Source organism: Solea senegalensis, linkage group LG1, assembly GCF_019176455.1.
Source record: "Solea senegalensis isolate Sse05_10M linkage group LG1, IFAPA_SoseM_1, whole genome shotgun sequence".
Taxonomy (NCBI): domain Eukaryota; kingdom Metazoa; phylum Chordata; class Actinopteri; order Pleuronectiformes; family Soleidae; genus Solea; species Solea senegalensis.
This window is the reverse complement of record NC_058021.1, coordinates 15,559,367-15,580,207: the sequence shown is the minus strand read 5'-3', so window position 1 is coordinate 15,580,207 and position 20,841 is coordinate 15,559,367. Positions and strand designations below refer to the sequence as shown.

General features: G+C 38.7%; 1 protein-coding gene across 2 annotated transcripts in view; it reads left to right on the top strand.

Moving 5' to 3' along the window:
* LOC122781498 (corticotropin-releasing factor receptor 2) overlaps nt 1–20,841 on the top strand; it is a 43,894-nt gene extending 23,053 nt beyond the window's left edge. For both annotated transcript variants that reach the window (XM_044045190.1, XM_044045199.1), the window contains 10 exons: nt 9,434–9,519; nt 10,035–10,141; nt 12,423–12,540; nt 12,677–12,830; nt 15,504–15,564; nt 15,646–15,718; nt 16,243–16,328; nt 18,844–18,979; nt 19,712–19,753; nt 20,566–20,841. In XM_044045190.1, the coding sequence (XP_043901125.1) occupies nt 9,434–9,519; nt 10,035–10,141; nt 12,423–12,540; nt 12,677–12,830; nt 15,504–15,564; nt 15,646–15,718; nt 16,243–16,328; nt 18,844–18,979; nt 19,712–19,753; nt 20,566–20,706 (1,004 nt within the window). In that variant the 3' untranslated portion in view covers nt 20,707–20,841. The remainder of the gene's footprint in view (nt 1–9,433; nt 9,520–10,034; nt 10,142–12,422; nt 12,541–12,676; nt 12,831–15,503; nt 15,565–15,645; nt 15,719–16,242; nt 16,329–18,843; nt 18,980–19,711; nt 19,754–20,565) is intronic.

The window sequence follows — 20,841 nt, the reverse complement described above, 5'->3', positions numbered from 1 at the left end:
GTTTAATGTATCATAAAACAAAAAGCGGTAAAGCTCTCTAAGGTATTCTTGCTGCCTCACCTGTATAATTGTGTTTCCTCAAGTACAGAAAATCCCCTTAATTGTTTCTTTCTTTTTTTTTTGTTGGGATTGTTTCTAGTGTATTTGAGGTAATCCAAGCCTGTGTAGTTTGTGATATACCAGAGAGCGCTGCACTTGATTCTGCCTTGGAAAGGATCAGCACCACTGACAAAACGTATCACCAAGCAAATGTGACACGGACAAGACAGTGGTTTAGCTGCCATGTTGTATTTGATCAAAATTGAGCAGGGCTAAAGAAAAAAAAGTGGCTTTTTATTGGTGTTGACAGGTTGGTTTCATTGGACACTGTTTTATGATTGAAACCACTAGTTATCTGGGTCATGAATATGTGTGTTTTTTTTGGAAAGAGTTGTCAGTTGTATCATTTCTCTCCAGGACAGAGGGAACATCTTCTAATATATATTTGTCATTTAAGTCTGCATCTATCACAGGTGTGTCCTGACATTGTGGGCAATCGTGGTTTAAGGGCATCCCCCCCTTTCAGCCAAATCATAATTTGAGGAAACGTTTGGCGAAAAATAAAATGTTTTCATTTGCCCTTTGAAAAGGACAAGTTTTCATCTGAGGCAGAAAGGGCAAGGGCAGTGGCTTACACACAAACACACAAAAAAAGGAGAGCATCAGAAATAAGATGCCAGCAGAAAAGTAGTTTGAAACATCATGACAATTTAGAAAAACAAACATAGTTACATAGTATTCCAGACAAATATACATGGTTCAATGCTCTCATAGCTTCAGGGTAAATATGGGATACACCTAAACTTTGGGCACTTCCCTAAGGTACTAAACAAATCGTGAAACTAAATTAAAGTGAAGCTGAATGTGGAAAACAGACAAAATAGCACCTTTCATTCTTAAGATGAATAAATACATTTGTTGAACAGTGCAAGGTGTAATCAGCAGCCAATACATCTCAGTTCAAGTCTTTCCCTGTACTCAGAACGCAAATGAGAATAGTTGTATATTGTAAACAACACACAAGTGGAAGAAGTCTATACATTAAAGAAGAAGAGATAGTTATTATGTTGGAATGATGAGGAAGAAACTGTGTAGGAATTTATTCTGAAAAGAGACTGCTCACTGATTGTCTACCACTTTATTGGTTGCGGGCGCACTGGAGCGAAAGTCGGTTGTACCACGATCACACTGCAGGGGGGGGGAAGCCGTAGTACCGGAGAGAACCCACACACGGAGAATATGCAGACTCCACGCAGCACTTGGTCTAACTGAGATTCAATCTGGTGACATTCTGTCTGTGAAGCAACAATGCTAGCCACTGTTCTACCTTGTGACCTGGATATAGCTGCCGTCGTTGAAATACCATAACCATCATTCATGCTCCTTTCTTAAAGGAATACTTCACTGATTTGCATTTAGCTTTGTATTAGATAAATAGAACAGGGGTAGTGTTTTTGAAAAATGGTGCTGAGTTGAGAAATACCCTCATTCTTTTCTTTGTGACGTGCCCACCAGTGACACTTGGTCCTGATGGCGGACACTGTTTACATTCTGGGAATAAGGTTCCGGTCTAAAAAGAATAATTAGCGTTGCAGTTTCAAGTATCACTGGTGGGCACGTAAGATATTTCTCTACTCGGGGAAACTGAGATTGGGATGCACAATCTTTCAAAAATGCTACCCCTATACAAAGCTAAATGCAAATCGGTGAAGTATTCCTTTAATATCCTAACATGAAAGATCACTTTGACACCTTAATTTCTCTTTGCAGAGGTAATAACAAAAGAGAAATAATACTTTTGTCTCAAAAAATGACCAACTCACCTTATGAGGCTGGAGAGTAGTTTTTTTTTTTGTTTGTTTTTTTTCCCCAGTGGAAAAATGTTGTTTTTTCCTTTGTGCACTTAACACCACTCACAGATCCAACTTGCTTTTCGCCTCAGGTAAAAACAGTTGTTAAGAAGGCCACATACTAATAAAATGTCCTCTTTTTTAGATGGCTCTTTAGCTTCTGTGATTTTTGCTGCAACAGATGCTTTTAGGACAATGCTCAATGACAGTTGACCAATAGCTTGATGTTCTTCTGTCCCTCCATATAACACAAATAACATTTTGGGACAAGATTAGTTAGATTTTTTATTTTTTTTTTTTAGTGTCTTTGTTGAATCAGTTTCCTTAGCATCAACAATCGAGACAGTAATTTTGAATTTCATATTCTGACATCTTGCCATGATTTATAATAATGAAGTTGGTCCTACAAGAGTGGAAAAAAATGACTTATCTTGATAACATACATAATATACTATACATCTTCAAAGAACCTTAGGCCATTTTGCATAAAGCACAGCAGGTAGGTCTAGTTACTCAGGGCTTTCATCGCATGTGCATTTGTCTTGTCGGCCATTTGTTCAGACTCCCAAGACTAGTGCATCCTTCATGTCACAGACAATGAGCTCCCTCGTCTCGATCTCAGGACATTATTCATTTTTTTTTGGAAGAAACGGTCTTTATTCGTCAGTTGTCAATACAAATCAGCCTCGAGCTCACTCTGTTTATTTGTTGTCCATCAGTTCTGAAGTGTCTGTCTAACTGTATGCTTTAGGTCCAGAGGTGAGACAGATGTCTGAGGTTTTTGGTGATCTGAGTGAAAACACTCGACCTTAAGGTGTTTTATTTTCGCCTCAGGTGAAATGGACTGGCCATTTTAACGTTGCTTGATAGAATAGTTTTGCTTTAGGAAACGACAGACACAGGATAGGATTAACTGGCTACACACACATAGTCTTTATCCCCAGTGGATGGTTCACATTTGTCAGTCACATGTGCCTTAACTGCCCCTTACTTAATTTAATTATATTTCATTTAAGGAAAATTGGTCAACAAAACATGTGAAGTTTTTAAAATGCTAAGACATTTGTTTTTTACAAAGAGAGAACATTTATTATACTCCTTAATCTCAAGAAAGTTCAGTGATCAAGTCAAATATCTCATTAAAAAGAACAGAATGTTGATATTTTTACCTCCAGTGATGTCTTTCAAAAATCTTGTCATTATTTATGCATCCTAATATTCGCGTTGTCATGTTTAATCTGCGTTCCCTTGTCACCTGCATGCCCTCATGCCCTGGCGTACCCTCTGAGTTCCACATATATAATTTAGCAGCTTTGCTCTAGTTCCTGCTGCCCAAATAAAATGTCAAACTGAAATGAGCTATGAGATGCTGTAATGGTGTGGCCTACTTTACTCCGTCTGCATGTGGCTCAAATTCAATTTCATGCACACTGAAGGAAACACTGCTTCAGCTGCCTCAGCTGTACGACATGCGTGAGCTGTTCCCATCACTTGACTCTGAGATATTAAAGTCTTTGATGTCGTCCGAAAGTATGTCATATCCTGTTTATTTTGTTGTTGTTGTTGTGGTTTCAAGCTCGTCCAGTCAGATAACAGTCTTCTGGTGTAAAAGTAAGAAAGAACCATGACAAGCTGAAGCACACAGCAATAGAGCACCAGAGAAAGAAAGGCAGGCTTACACAACCCTTTAAGTGAAGTGAAAAAGCTTGTACTGTGGTATTCCTGTGGCATTGCTATTGTAGATGCTGTGGTTGGTCTCACATCGACAGTCGAGAATAAAAGAAGAAGGTCAAGCTCAGCAGAGTTTATTACTAATTTGTTTCACAATTAATAGCTCGAGCTTGATTTTCTCAAATCACATTTTATACCTTTACAACCATTTAATGCCATGCTTACAAAACTCTAAGCTCTAAATTGACTATTTTCTTCCACAATGTTGTAATCTAATAACAATTTTTTTTTGGATTGTTTACATGCTCATGATTGTGTTTCCAAAAAAAACAAGAGGATTGGCAGTGCGGGCTGTGGAGGAGGTGAACAACGTTGGCACATAGTGTTCCAGCTGAGAATTGCACATTTTTCCATCACCTCAAGTGCAATTTACACCAGCAGAGTGTGGTCAGCGTTAGTTTGCCAACAACGTTATTAGCACGTCCTCCCATTTCCATACTTGACAGAGACTGATTCATCAAGTTACTCCTTTATTTTAACCGCGTGAATTTAACACACCCTTGCGAGGAAAATGAGAAAACGAGAAAAGAATAGCTACACTTTGCATAAATGCACAGATGGTTAGAGGGGAATCTGCTCCCCACCAGTGACTTGAATTAGTCCTGCCTCAGTGGAATAGCTCACAACATGTTCCCCCTCCTCATTTCTGCACCAACACAGCCTGTTTGACAAACCTAGTGTGATATTTTCCTGGAGAGACTGAGAAGTTTATCAGGGAAACACCTTGTGCCGCCACAGTAATATTATCTCCCATTCCATAAAGAGGCAGTTTTAGATCAGTTAGTTGGATGTAGTCGGGAACTCTTTTTAGATCATTTAGAGCATTTAGATCATTGGCCAATTGGCCCACAGGATGAATTTGTTAAAATTTCACACTTATCTAAACGTAATGTCAAATGCTGCAGATACCCGTGACTAAATGTTTGTGCCTTTATAGAGCCAGTGTGCTGTGTAAATAGTAAATTTAGGCATGATATTGTTGAAATTGCACTTATATTTCTCAAGAAATTTCATGTTTTGTAAAATGATCCTTCAGTAAATATAAAACAAAGGAGAAAAAACTAAGGGGTTCTTGTTGTTCATAGGTTATTATGCTATTACTTTACTATGATTACTAGTCCGGCCCCCTTGAGATCAAATTGTGCTCTAAGTGGCCCCTGAACAAAAATGAGTTTAACACCCCTGATTTAGATTGACTTGCTGTCACATATTTTTCATCTCAACAAAAATATGTTAATTGAGTCATAGTGTGTTGTGTAGGGGTATGTATGTCCTTCAATTGCTGCCCTCGTGCCAAATAGATGTTCAAGTGCATGTACAACAAAGAGAAATAGCTCCTCAGACTTCATGTCACTCCTCAGAAATCATCGAGAAAATCACCAAATCATGTACAATTTCACACAATCTTCTCTCCTCTGAAACACTGAGGATGTACACACACCTACATGCTTCAGTGGGGGCCAAAGTCCACAAGTGATGCTGTTTGTCAGTGTTTGTACAGAATATAAACATAAATGCAGGAGCTCTGTTCTGTCCTCTCCTCCTAATGCACCACCACACAAACATTCGTACTCATTGGTGTTTGTACAGACTAGTAACACAAACCAACCAAAACTCTGTTCATCAGTGTTTGCACAGAATATTAACATAAACGCTCACTTATTGTAAAAAAACAAACAAAAAAACATGCAGGGAAGGGACATTTTTATCAGTTTAACGACATACGAGACACATACACAGAGATAGTTAAGGGACAGTCCTCTCTCTTTCTCTCCATCTTCCCCTGTCAGTGGTACCTGCAGCCTCACAGCAACATATTCTTTCTATTCTTCTTCTCTACGTTATTTCCTCACCTTTAGGAATTTTAAATAAAGGTTCAGAGCTGTTCTGTGTAAGAATATGTACAGGTGTAGTCGGGTGGGTTACTGGAGAGAAACTTGTCACGGATTTATTTTTTAGTGTTTTAATTTATCTGGACTTTCAGTTTCCTGATTTGGTTTGAGTTAATTTTTTGTCTTAGTTACTGGTGTTTTTGTCCTTGTTGGTTTTTCGTGGATTTCCTATTTTTTTGACACATCCTGTTTCATTTTGATACTCTTGTTACGTCACTCCCTGGTCTTTGTCTGTTTTCCTTCCTTTCAGATTACCTGCCCCGGCCTAATTAGTTTCCACCTCCCTTCCTAGTGTGTGTGTGTGTGTGTGTGTGTGTGTGTGTGTGTATACTCACCCTTTTTCCTTTGTGCTTTGTCGGATTGTCTGTTTAACTGCCTCTGTTGCTGCCTGTGTTTTTTTTTCTTTTTACTTTACCTCTGTGCCCTTTTGTTTGGCTTTGTTCTTCTTTTCTTTTTGCTTTGGTCTGCCTTTGTTTTCTACACTGAACATATTTTTGCTTGCATTCACCCCTGAGTCATCCTGCACTTGGGTCCTATATCACAAACCGTGACCAAACTGTCTTCAGTCTTTACTCCACATTTTTTTTTTTTTCACTTGTTCTCAGCCTCTATTTTCTAACATATAAAATGTGTGAATTTGCCTTAGAGGGACTTTTTGGTTTGCTGTTACTGGACTCACTCCAGTCTGATTTTCTGCCCATTAAATCGAGTTGGACATAATTAAACCTTTATAATTATGTACAAAGTACTTCCCATACCTTCTTCTAGGAACTGCTGATCAATGAAGCAGGAGTCACATAAACATTATGTATTCTTGGTATAATCAATAGTGCCAAGTCTCACTGAAAGCACAGAGCTCTGCCAATGCAGCTCCGTTCCCCACAGCTGTTTACAACTGGTTGTTTTTGGTAAACACGTGGACACTGAACGTGCTTTGGAGATAACCCCTGAATTAACATGGGGGTTGTCTTGAAATGAACATCGTCAAGTAATAAACCACACGGCAAACATCCGTTTGATTTCCACGCTTTGTCATATGCAGTTATAAATACTGGCTATAGCGGATACAAATGTTTTAAAATCTTTCTTTTTAAACAAAACTGGCAAAATGTATTCTAAAAGACTGGTGAGATTTTATTGAAGAGCAGGCAAAATAAGTGACATACTGATTAAAAATCAGTATGAAACTTTTGTTTTTGTAACAGACGTGGCAATCCATGAAGCGGTTAATATCAGTGCCTTGTAAGTGATTTAGCTCTTATATGTATCCCAAATCCCTTTAATGAAACCCATCATTGTGTCAAAGACGGCGTGAATCGGGAGCAGTTTGTTATGTTCTTGTATTCGACCACCTTATCAAAGTTATATCAAATATTGTGTGAGGAGCACGGCTTTGAAAATCCATTACTTGTTGTCAGCACAATCTGTGGAGTGCAGTGACTCTCGACTTTATTTGTCAGCGTTAATGTTCATACCACGATGAGCTGCCTTCACGTGGGAGAGTAGACTACACAAGATACACATATTTCAAAATACAAGACAAACTGTGTGTTTCAGGCCCCACAATGGTCACAGCAAGAAGAGTCCTGGTTTGTATTCCGGTTTGGACTTTGCGTGTGTGAGTTTCCTCTGGGTTCTCCGGTTTCCTCCCACATTTCAAAAACATACAGAGATTTATTGCACACTCTAAATCGACCGCTAGTATGAGAAAGAATGTTTTTTTGGCTATATATACACATTTGGGATAAGCTGGGATTGGCTCCGGCACCCCCTGCGACCCTCAAGTGGACGATGAAGTGGTAGATAATGAATGGATGAAAACTGTGTGTGTTTTGGACTATATTGCAATCTAGTGTTTTACTGCATCTCAAGGGATATACTTGGCACTCGTTATGATGCTCTAGCGGTTACCGCTCTGCTCTACACTATACTAAACTGTTCTGACTCAAATGCCTGAGAACTAGGGTTTTTCCTCTTCAGCACAACTCCAGCCATAATATAATGGGCTCCTTATTGCTGTAAGTTAAATAAAATGCATAGTTTAAGTGTGTTGCCGTAATATTAATTTAAATGCAGAGGACTTTTCTCTGCAAATCACTGGCGTTTCTGATGTGGATGGATGCTCTCGCGCACAAATCTTACACTGAGATGGGAAATCATTGGTATTATGTTCATAGTCTTGTGGGTGAAGGAATAAATTTTTTTTAAAGTCCATCTATCCCACTCTTATCGTCCTTGGGGGAATTTATTTGGTACAAACTAGAGAACTGAACTGGGTCCCATGAGATCCCCCAGAACCTGACACAAAACTTGTGAGATTTGAAATAAATAAATAAATATGGAAATGATAATGAATAATTTGGCTGGATCCTGTTGAGGAAGAATGGTGTGATGTTGACAATGAAATTCAAAATTCAAGCAGGAAAATATGCAAGTCTGACATATGGAGAGACCTTGATTCTCCACCTTGGGGTTGTGACCCCCCAGTCAAAGTCAGAATTCTCAGTCTGTGCTCAGAAAAACAAAAAACAACAAAAATGCTTTTATAATGTAAAATCGGGTTCATTGCGCAGAGATTCAGCCCCGCCACTGAGATGTGAGCAGCCAGTGTTTGCCGTGATAAGAAACAGATGATTTCAGTAAAAAAAAAAAAAGAAGTACTCCAGCTCAAGCACAACAAGAGTCTCATAGTGGATCTCCTCCTGTCAATCCAACAGCAGTACAGTCAGCCAGGAAACAAAATGCATCAGTACCAGCCGATCATCAAGCTCCACACACACAGGAGAAAAATCTGCCTGACTTTCTGTAATATGGACTGACTTGACTTGAGAACTTGCACAAATTTAATGTAGTTAATATGAGCTGTGCTGAGTTTCCCTGATATGCTGTTTAATTTATAGCTGCTTATTTTCCTGAATGACCTGCATGTATGTGACGTTAATACCAGGGAATGTGTGAGTACTAGACCCAAAACATATTCCGCTTAAACAGCTATTGTGCACCAGCAATGCAAGGAGAAAAGAAAGTGCACAGAATGCATCATGTTCCCTCAGACTTGGTATCCTCCATGAACAGTCACTGTCATTTTAGCACTGACTTTTTTTTTTGACGTATTGGGAGCAGGAAGTTTTTCTGAAATCTGAACGGGAGCAGGCGACAGCAAGGTTCAGAATATTGTGCCACACCTGACTATAATCAGTCAGTTGGATTTTAGAAAGAACAAACAATGTACACGTTTGACTGATGACAATTGGAATTGAGTTGTACGCAACCTTTGGAATATGGAGTTGAGTTAACTTAAGTTAGTTTATCAACGAAACTGATCATTTGGTTTAATCAGAAGACAATAATGTGAATACAATAATCTAAAACCTTTGACCTCTGGTAATATTGTTTGTTAAAATAACAATATAGCAATATTTACTGATTCATAATTAATTATTTTCTTAGTTTTCTTTATTCCTGTAAGCTCGCTAATACAAGATCGAAATATATGATGTCTTAACAGCAGAGTGACCAAGAGAAGAGATGAAAATAACCACTGATGTATTGTTGTCAACTTCTTTTCCAGCGTCAAAGAGCCACTGAGGCACTGTCAGGACCTGCAAAATGAAAACGTTTGGTTCAAAGTTGATTATGGAAATTGGCCTTTAAAAGATATGCAAGTAAACTGACAGTGTAGGAGGATTTGCATTTCCCCCACCAAATAAAATATTGCTGTTGCTAAATTGTTATTCAGTGCGTGACTCATGCAGAAATAGTGCTTAGCTTTGAACTATAAGCTCTGGAGAAATTGCATGGATGTTTTAGCTCGGCACCTACATGGCAAAAATATCTAAACTCGTATGCAAGTATTCTTAAGCTTTAAACAATGGTACAATACACTTTTTTTCAGCCTTGTTCCTATCTCTTGTCTTACAGGGAGTGCTTATAGGGAATGCTTGGAAAATGGCATGTGGGCGTTGAAGAGCAATTACTCCAATTGTGAACCTATTTTGGAGGAGAAGGTTAGTGTGGCGACGCAGGAGCAGTCTTGTCATGTTTTTTTTTCATTCTCTACACAATCCGTTAATCATCCCAGATAAAGGCTCATCATACTCTTGTTGCACTGTAATGGCTACACAGGCAAAGCCAATCACTGCACAATGCATTTTTTAGACACTGTAAATGTTTGTTTCCAGATGAATTAACATAGACGCGAGTAAAGTCTTGCTTGTGCCCCTGTTAGCAAAGCCTGAGGGCACAGAGTAGAAAAGTGATGCATTGCGAAATGAGTCTGAGCCTGATTAGCTCATATCATGTCTCCCGATCCCGTGTATTTCTGGGTCTCGCTCTATTTTCTCAGGTCATTTTAAGCCACATGTGAAGTGTGTCAAAGACATTAGCTTTCTCTCTCGACACAACGCAGCCTTGATAGGGGCGATGGGTTTTTGTCTTCATGCAGATTTGTGCTGTCTTTGCCTCCATTTCTTTGTTCTCTTTTCCGTCTGTACACCAAGTGACTCAAGTGTTGTCTTTCCAGAGGAAATATCCCGGGCATTATAAAATAGCGCTGATCATCAACTACCTAGGCCACTGTGTCTCTGTTGGAGCGCTGGTTGTGGCCTTCATTCTCTTCCTGTGCTTAAGGCAAGTACGGAAATAGTACTAATCTAAATGTGTTCAGTATGCCGGAGAAGTCTTTGAGGAAAATCATGGAAATTCACTTAACAGTTCTGGATTTTTTTATCATTAACTCACTTACATCAAATGATTAGATATCTGCAGCGTGGCTCAGCCGAGGCACTAAGGCTGAGATGGGCATAATGTGTATTTCACAACAGTTCATATCTAATTTAATGTTCTGCTTTAACATTACACACACGCCCGCATGCACACTAACATACACTGTAACAGGACAGCAGGACCTCCCTCAGCTGTGCTGTATAATAAGGTTTCATTGATATCCCTTCTGACAGCAAACATTGATTTTCTTCTTACCTCCAAAGTAATTAATTTTCTTTCGATTTTATGGTACAGTCAACATCTATCTTGTTTCCCCCATGCTAGTTTATTTTCTTCAGCATGGTAAAATGACTGATAATCAATCAAACCTAAATCTGTCAAAACAGTGACAAATTAAATTATGTAACTTTTAAATCAGGTAGGGATTTTCATTTTTAATGATTTAAAACCGAGTGTATCGCTGATGACACATTATTGTAGTTACGCAATGTCAAACTCAACATGTGGTTATTACGCCAATTTCACTTGAATCAGAGAGAGTGGGAAGAACACCTGTGCATAGTTTCCATTTTTGGCCTGTTTTTGCACATTGAAGCAAAGAAACACTGAGAGACTCAAAAAAATATCATTGTAAATATGTTTTACACTGTTCAAATTTCAAGTATAACATGCAAAATCTGTTCATGTACAACGGCAGTGTTTTTCTAAATAAACCAATATTTTAACATGCAGTAAATTGTAAATAACTGCCAGATATTGGAAGTTATTTTGGAAACAAATGGCTCAAAAGCAATTAGTTACAGGACATTTTCTGGTTCTTTTTATGGTTGAAATTTTGAGGGTTAGGTGTTAAAGGGTTAATGTTTTTCTATCATCAACCAAATAAACAATACTAGAACACATGAACACACCCTATAGAACAGTTTCATGGGTCTCTGGGTAGCTTCAGCATTGTCTTTGACATCGTTGATGGCATGGGTGGTTTCCTTCACCAGGGAAGTATCAAATATCCCAGGAATGGGTGGACCAAAAATCAAGTTTCCATCTTCATTATTTTTATATTTTAGGAATTTTTTGTTCCCAAATTCCTAATTTTCCAGTAATTTTGAGCATTTTTATATGGTCCCCTCATGATGCTTTTTATTCATTTTTTTAGACATGACACAGTTTAAAATACAAGAACAAGCAAGAACACTACTCAAATGTGTCATGTATTGTCATGTTTTGATATATTTTGATGACAAGTACTTTTTATTGGGTGTATTTTCTCGGGTAAAAATCACCCGGCGTTAGTAATTACTGACTTCATGTTTACATATGTAGATAACATGATGACTCACATGTCATGACAGAACCTGCAGCACAAAAGTCCCTATGTCTCTCTCTTTCGTTCTCTTTCTCGTTCTTCTCATACACAACACTTTGACCCAGTTGTCAGTCAAGCTGGCCATCGGCAGTACTGGGAGGATTCACGCCGCGCCACTGCCTCAGTGGGCATCAAAAGAAACTTTTTACTGGCAGACAGGAAACCTCAGCATAGCGTCTGCCCTCTCTTGTCACTCCAGTGTGCACGAGAGCGTACCGTCTGCATGTTCAGTGCAGGCAGTAATCAAACCCCATAAACACCCCTAGTCTGTCTACTGCGGACCTTAGCTTTGCAGTTTTCTGTCGTCGCCTCTGTTTCATTCATCTTCTGTTAGAAGTCAAACACAGTCAAATGCCTAATCATGAACATCAGGTCATTGTCAGAAAAAGAGAAAGAAAACACGTATTATTATCACGTCGTCCCTTACAAGCCTCACACACTTGCGTCCTCAAGCCTTGTGAATTTTATACAGACTTTGTCTGCTTGTTATTCAATGGAATGGTATAGTTTAGAGCAGGGGTTCTTAATCCTGGTCCTGGGGACCCACTGCTGTCCTGCATGTTTTAGATGTTTCCCTGCTCTAACACACCTGATTCAAATGGACAGCTCATCAGCGAGCTCTGCAGAAGCATGCAGGGCAATTGGTCCCCAGGACCAGGATTGAGAAACCCTGCTTTAGTGAATTCGACAAAATGTGGTTTAACTCTATTATGCACAACACGGAGCTTGCGTCAGTCATTTAGAATCTCCGGTCACTCTGACCACTGTTGATTGAGTGAATGATGGTGAAGTGTCCCCTCGCTTTGGCTTGTTGTGTAGGAGCATACGGTGTCTTCGAAACATCATCCACTGGAACTTGATCACCACCTTCATACTGAGGAACGTCATGTGGTTTTTGCTTCAGTTGATTGACCACAACATTCACGAGAGCAACGAGGTAACGGCGCACGTGTACTGTACTATGCACTGTCGAAATGTGAGAATAAAGAAAGATGATGGATGTGGACTAAAGTAAAGTAGACGTGTTTCTGTTTACTGACTTTTGCCTCTTGTCCCTGTCTTTCTATTTTCAGCCTTGGTGTCGATTAATTACCACAATATACAACTACTTTGTGGTGACAAACTTTTTTTGGATGTTTGTCGAAGGGTGTTACCTTCACACGGCCATTGTTATGACTTATTCCACCGATAAACTCAGAAAGTGGGTCTTCCTTTTCATCGGGTGGTGTGAGTATGTTCTTGCCAACGTTACACCCATCGCTTATTCTCTTTAGTTCAAATTAATGTTAAAAGCTAATGCTGAGGTCAATTTATAAGCTCTTTTGGAGATTCTTTTTTTTTATTGTACCTTAGAGACATTGCATTTGATCTATGCATCATCATCTAATCTCCATTTGTCTATGTAGTAAGTAGAATGATATTAATAACAGATAATGTATGTTAGACACCAGATACTTCCACTTGTATATGGCTCCAACCTTTAAATCATATTTGTCCTGTAATAATTGATTATTTTGTTCAAATACATTAAATACAGCAACATACAGTGTAGTGTAAAGCAGAGCAAGTTGGCGGAACTCTTTTTTTTGAGTTTATAAAATCAGAGCTTATAAACTTTTTAAAAAAAAACTTTATACAAGTTAACTAGAATGACTGACTGATTAAGACAACTGAAAAGTCTTGTGATACCAGAGCTTAAACACTTTGAGTTGACTTTTACTTTGAGTAATTCTAATTTAACTGTAATAAAATTATACATGTAACACTAACTCAAAGCTGTGGTAACATTCAACTTTTGAGTTTGCTTAATCAGTCATTTAAATGTTTACAGTAATTAAAAAAATACTTTTATAAACTCAAAGACTTTAATTTTCATGAAATCAAAAAAACTGATTGCCTCAATTCGTTAACTTATTTGTACTTCTATAGGTCTTCAGAATACACTTGCAAAGCTTGAACTTGGCAGATTCCTACATTTGTAATTAGGTTGTTAATCATCTAAACTGCATGTAAGTGATGGCTGTTCAGCAATAACTTTAATGCTGAGAAAACAGAGCAGCAATAAAGAAAATGTCACTTCTGTGCTTGAATTGGCAGAGACAGAAAAACGCTGTGACCATGTAGTAGCTGTCTAATCCAGACTACATCAAAATCCCTTCCTAACTCAGTTATATTAGGGGAAGCTTGAGTGACAGATATTCCATGTCAGGCAGCAAAGCTTGCCATCAAAAAAATATATTATTTTACCACAATGACAAATGACCTTCATGAACACAAGAATGAAATAAAAGAGTTGATATGATACGGCGCTATTGGCTGTATTCGCTCTAAAAATAAGACGATATGATCCACCTGGAACAAAAGATAAGATGTGATACAGCGGTATAATTTATATGATAAATGATGGATTTTATATATTTATAGATGCCAGGGCATGGTTTTTATACCCCTGCATGACATTGTATCGTTTGTTACAGGTAGTTGAGACCCTGGCATCTATCATTTATAATTTATATATCACTCCAGCAAACAAACAGGAAATAAAATGGGATTATTTAAAATGCTCTATAGCTCAAACAGATGAAGAATATGAATTACATGCATGTCATTTAATCTTTTGGTTTGTTTTTACATGACTGCTGCACTCAAATGGATATTGTATTGTGACTGAGAAACAGTTAATTGGACTTTACTTAGAAATAATGACAGAAGTAGATTGAGTCCTCCACAAGAGAAGTGACGGCTGGAATGAAAACAAGTTTAGACCTGAGTTCTTAAAGGTCAACTGTGTGAATTGTTACATTGCTCGTTAATTGTCAGAAAGCTGACCATATCTGTCGCTTCATCCAGTGTGTGTGTGTGTGTGTGTGTGTGTGTGCTTTAGTCACAAGTCATTTAGCTGTCAGCACACTGCTAAGATGGAGAGTCTAGGCACAGCTACTTCTTTTAAAGGTGTTCTTTGAACTGCAGTGCTCCCGGGTATTGCTGTGAGACGTTACAAAAGCACTTTACCCTTTTAACTTCTGTCAGTCGTGGCACAGTGTTTTAAACGATGCATAAATGCAGACCACACAAATGTGAAAACTATCTTTAAACTGCAACTCATCACTCTCTACAATCAAGTGAGTGGCCCTCTTCTCACTAAAGCAAGCCACATGACCTAATGACCCAAAGCTCATTATGACATTATGAAACATTCAAGGTTAAAGGGAAACGGTAGAGTAGGCAAAGTAAGAGAATAGCCAGTGGTCCCTTGCAGACAGGCCGATAATGAGGAGCAGACAAAGGACAAATTGCAAAAACAGTCAGAGAGCATGGAAACGTGAAAAGAATAATGGGAAATCTGTCGGGGAATCAGGGGGAGCGGCCAATTTAAAGGTGCGTTCAGACCAAACACAAAGCAAATTTTAGTGTCACAATACTTCTCCATGAAAACGACAACTTGCCATTCTCGTCCAAATAAGGGGGTACAGGATCAGTTGTGTTTTCCCCTTACAATTTGTGTCCGTTGTCAACCTTGGCTGAAGCCCTTTCCTTCACACAGTCATGCTATGAATAGCAAACTGTATGGAAAAAGCTCATGTATCCTCCGTTCCTGCCTCAGCATCGAGATGCCGGACGCAGAGGTTATTGAATCTCGGTGCTGATTTGCTTTCACGTTCACATTTCGCATTACACGCTGCAGTGTAAACCGTTTAACTTAAGTGGCTGTCGTGAATTATGCAAATTGTGCACGTCTTTTCATCCATGTGACACTTGGCATTGACTTTTTATTTAACCATGTGCAAAAAATTGACTTTGCATTTGTTCTGAACACACTATAAATTGGCCAATTTATAGCTTAAGGTGTTACGTGTTTTTTTCTGGCTTGCCTGATTTAGCTTTTTTTCCGCTTCACAGGTATCCCCTTCCCCATTATAGTAGCCTGGGCCATTGGAAAGCTGTATTATGAAAATGAACAGTATGTATTAAAATCTACGGCCAAGTTCCTACGTTTTCCTATTTAGAAGCTAACGATTCTTTATTTTCTTTCTGTCAACAGATGTTGGTTTGGCAAAGAGCCTGGGAAATATATGGATTATATTTATCAGGGACCAGTTATTCTTGTGCTCCTGGTAAGGGCGACGTACTGTGCATTTACCCCTGACCATTATTTTCCCATTATCTAACAGAACCTTTTGTTGATACTGTCATTCAGATTAATCACAAATGTCTGCTTATATATGTGTGGACTGATGGGGGGGAAAAAAAATACAAACCTGTGCCCTGAAATGAAATTGGTTTTATAATGAAACCCACTTCCATCCTACAACCAGGTTGAGAGATGGAATCAATCTTTCAGATGGGTTTGGACTTTTACACGTGTACATCCTGAATATAAAAAAACCTGTAGCCAGTGAAATGTATCTACTGAGGTTCATGTGGACACTATCATGTAGTCATACCGTGACCGGCTCAGATTGTGTGCTCCACTGACACTGAGAAAGGCGGTGATTCTGACTTGTGATCTCTCTATCTCTCTATCTCTCTCTCTATCTCTCCATCGTTCTCAGGAGGAATTTGCTCTTGGTGTATTTCACTGAAAATGACTGAACCAGGGGTTGATAATTAATTATTATTTCTGTTTTGTTTTTTTCAGATAAACTTTGTTTTCCTCTTCAACATAGTAAGAATTCTTATGACAAAACTCAGAGCTTCGACTACTTCTGAAACGATACAGTACAGGTGAGTGGAATCGTACGTGATCATGTGACACCGTCTGTCTCTCTGTCTGTCTGCTCCTTCAAAGAACGACATGCATAAATGTTCTTTAATTTAACATGGACATAAATACCCTAATTTGTATGACATATCATTACAACTTTAGTACACGAGGGTTCTATTTGGAGCTCTTTCCGACTCTGAAATGTAACTCTGTCTATACAAGGATTTGTATGTTTACAAAATTTTCAATAAAAAATTTGAGTGAAAAAAGAACGACATGCAGCGACTTACAAGATGCATTTTTAGCATCAAAGTAAACCATTTTCGAATCAGACTAATCCAGTACTTCATAATTGGTGTCACAATTCAAATGTTGTCTTAATTACATACAAATCAATGATCTTAATCCTTAAATATTTGTATACAGAGAGAGTATTTTGGGGATGAAAGAATCCAATAGTAATGTCTATTAAAATCACATCGCTAGTGTGTAGTGTCATACGAAAAGTAACTACTTGCAGTTATTGCTTGTGTATGAAAAACACCTATTTATTTAATGTGGATCATAGCATTAACGTTAAATCCTTACTTGTCTTTTGCACTTATTTTTCAGTTGCAGTGTCAGTTTGTGTCCCACAAACTCGTTAGATGGACAAATCAAAGTTGCGTGGCACTCTATTTCAAAATCAAAGGTCAACACTTAAGTTATTTATCGCGTTTCGCCGTCTTTCAAAGCAGACACTGAAGGAGTTTCAACAAAAAAAAACAAAAAATGCTACTGTGCTACAATTTCTCAAAGTCTAGACAAACAAATTGGTCTGAGTGAGCATAAGGTATAGTTACAGTGCTTGCATGCGAGAGGCCATTTCATTTAGTGCCACCAGTAATCTTCAGAGGTGGAAAACCTCTCATGTGCCTGACAGGACTGAGTAATGGCAGACATTTGCTGTGTGCTTGTGAGAGGTGAGCGGTGTGCCGTTCGTTCTACTTTATGTCGTCGGGCTGAGCATCTGGCCGCAAAAATTGTGAGTTTGATTTCTCGCCTTTTTATTAGCTGTGTCAAGCGTGTATTTCTCCTAAGGGATTATTTTGGGATTATGCGGTGTTTACAGCGTCACGCTTCAGACAGCTACATTTAGGTCCATAGAGGCAGACGTATGGTTGTCAAGGGGAGGGGGGGGTAAGTTAGACTCCTCCTCAGCAGAGCAAAATATGCCTGAATCTATAAGGCGTCCTCTCAATCAAACTGCGTGCCCGAAATGCTGGATAAAGCAGGTTAGAAAAGAGAAGATGAAGGGTCGCTGGATGGCAGATATGCTGAGAGTGACAGATTTAATTAAGTGAGTCAAGAATACGAACATGTTGCAGAAATTGTTGTCTCAAACAGGAAGGAACCATAGTTCATTCTTAATGCTGCTGTTTTGAGCACAGTTGTATGAATGAAAGAAAAACAAGGAAGTGAATTTGACAAAGACAGATGCGGTACTAACATAATACAAACATGATTACAACTTTGTTTTAACTCTAAGCAGATCGGCTTCTGAAACCTTTCACAGCCTTACAAGTACAATGTCACTGTTGCCTCCCATCAGTCTGGATGTCAAACAAGTCACTTCCTGTGTGCAGTGTGGGAACGTCACAAAGATTCAAAGATACACAAGATTCAAAACGCCACTGTTCTTGAGTTATGTGGAGCTCTTAGGCTTAATCAGGAGTGTGTGATGTCATTTGGCTTATTCTAAAATGATCCACAGAATTACAGAATTAGGTTGAGAGACGACGTCAAATATAATATATATTATTCTAATGTGTGTTTTATGTAACCTGATGGCTGGCAGTGTGTGTTGTTTCTTGTTTTGTCCGCTGAGAGCAGAGGTGAAAAGTAATGAATTACATTTACTCGCGTTACTGTAATTCAGTAGGGATTTTTGTGTACTTTAAAAAAGTCATATTTAAAAAAAAAAAAAAATTAAAAGTTTAAAATTTACAAACTTTGGAAGTGAATGACACAAGTGAATGAATTAATTGGTGCTAATTAAGGACCCTGAGTGACCTTTGACCCATTTTGACTGATACATAATGTGTTTACATATTTTATTTTGTCGGCACTTAAATTTGTAAAGGTTTGCCTTTAATTAAAAACTTTGCATGACACAAGGAAGAACCCCAACTTTGTTAAAAGTAACTTTTAAACAAGCTACTTTTTACCTTAACTTCAGTGCATTTTTAGACCAGTACTTTGACTTGCACTTAGGTAAAATGGTATCAAAATAGTGTTACCTTTACTTGAGTATTTCAGTACTCTTTCCACCTCTGGCTGGGATTGACTCCAGGTCCTCCATGAACCTCAAATTCTAAGCAGTAGATAAGGGATGGATAACATGTAAAAGGTTTGACCGTTAACTACCGATTGCCAAATTAATAATAAAAATTCTGTTCAGTAAATGAACTACTGTCAAAAATTCTATGCAGAACTGTAAGAATCTGTTCTTATATCAGTCATTGTATAAATAATCCTCTGTCCTTGTCTTCACAGAAAGGCGGTGAAAGCAACGCTGGTCTTGCTTCCTCTGCTCGGCATCACCTACATGCTGTTTTTTGTGAATCCGGGGGAGGACGACATCTCGCAAATCATTTTCATCTATTTCAACTCCTTTTTACAGTCTTTTCAGGTGGTAATACAGATAATGATGCACTTTGATGCTGGCCTAGAAAATGTGCTCACACTGTCGTTATTGTGACCAGTGTGAATCATACGGATTTCATACTGATTTCATTCCACTGCTGAGTCATGTCACTTCTTTCAGGAGGACTTCGCAGGTTATGAGGCTATCTGTGGGAAGAGTATTTGAACTAGTATCTCCGGCTGTGCTCACACATTAGATGGCCCTCCTGCCTCATATTTAGTGCTCTGAGCTGTCAGGATTTACAGAGGCATGTGGGCATGTTTACTGCTGCCTCCCCCTGCAACACCACAACGCCGCAACCCCCAACCCACTTTTTAATCTTTCTATCTAAGTACTGCTTAATATGAAAAATAGAGTAGGAGGAAAAGTAGATTTCAAGACAAGTTTCCTAACAGTTAAGAAGTGTACTTTGCTAGATTAGCTGTAAGAAGGAATAATTATGTAGGGGCTTTGGGAAGATGCTGGTTTGATTCCTGAACTCACCCACAGTGCTGTGAAGTGTCCCCGAGCTAAACACCACACCCAGACTGCACCTGATGCTGTGTCATCAGTGTGTGTTAATGTCGACACACACTGTAAAGTGCCTCTAGTAGAAGACAGACTAGTAAAGAGCTATATAAATACAGTCCATTTACCATGTGAATCCTCTTAAGTCTAATTAAGGTGCAATTACCCACATTTATTATGTCTAACCTATTCTGTGCATCTATTCTGCAGGGGTTCTTCGTGTCAGTGTTTTATTGCTTTCTAAACGGAGAGGTAAGTCAGGGGAGATTTGCAAAAGACGATCAGTGTTTGATGATTTTCATTTAACTATCAAATGCATCTCTTGATATATGATCTCAATAAAACCCCATATGAATGAAGTTCTCCCAACTAACCTCTGTGTTAGAATTAAAGTTTCAATTATTAGCCGTGGAGCTTTTAAAAAAGGAGGGAGAACAAAATTAAGTGAGTGTTCATTAAAACGCACACGTCGTTCTGGAGTCGGCTTTTGCAATGTGACCAAACATCCCAGAGGAAGCTCTGCCTTTTTCTTCTAATTAAAATGAAGCATAATTAATTGCTGGATATACAGTTGCTTGAAAATCACCAGTATCATTAAATGATTACACATTTGTTTGTGACTGTGAAAATGAAGGACTCTTGGAACTTTCTCTCCCAGCCCTCGAGTAATTGAAACTCAGTGAAGAAGAGGTCTTTAATTTGATGTGGGACCATGACGTTAAATCGGTACCCGTGTGTTTTTGTTAAAGGGCTATTTCCGTATTTGAATTGGTAAAAGTGATTGTGTGGCTCTAAGAGAGAGGTTGATGCTATTTTTTGAGTGCTTACATGTAATGAGTTTTCAAATGTGAAGTCTCTCTGGCCTTGCTTTGACTGAAGAGGTTTTTAAAAAAGGATAGTGAATTGTTGTGTTGTGTGTTCTACAGTATTTTAGTAGTAGTTTAATACATTACATCTGGTACAGCGATCAATAGCATTTTTAACGATGTCAAAAAGTTGTAGCATTACACCCTTCTGATGTAGTAACAGTGAGTACACTAACACAGTTCTCAATGTTTATCAAGGTACGTTCAGCTGTAAGGAAACGGTGGCACCGCTGGCAAGACAACCACGCGCTGAGAGTGCGAGTTGCACGAGCGATGTCCATCCCCACATCTCCAACCAGGATCAGCTTCCACAGCATCAAACAGACCACAGCCGTGTGACGGGGGATGTGCACGTATACATGCGCACGTGATTTAGAGAAGAGACTGGTTTCACTGAAATGGCCGTAGTTCCAGGATACTTCCAGGATATGAACCTAAATTATTACTTTAACTGCACACAAAGTAAGATGAAGC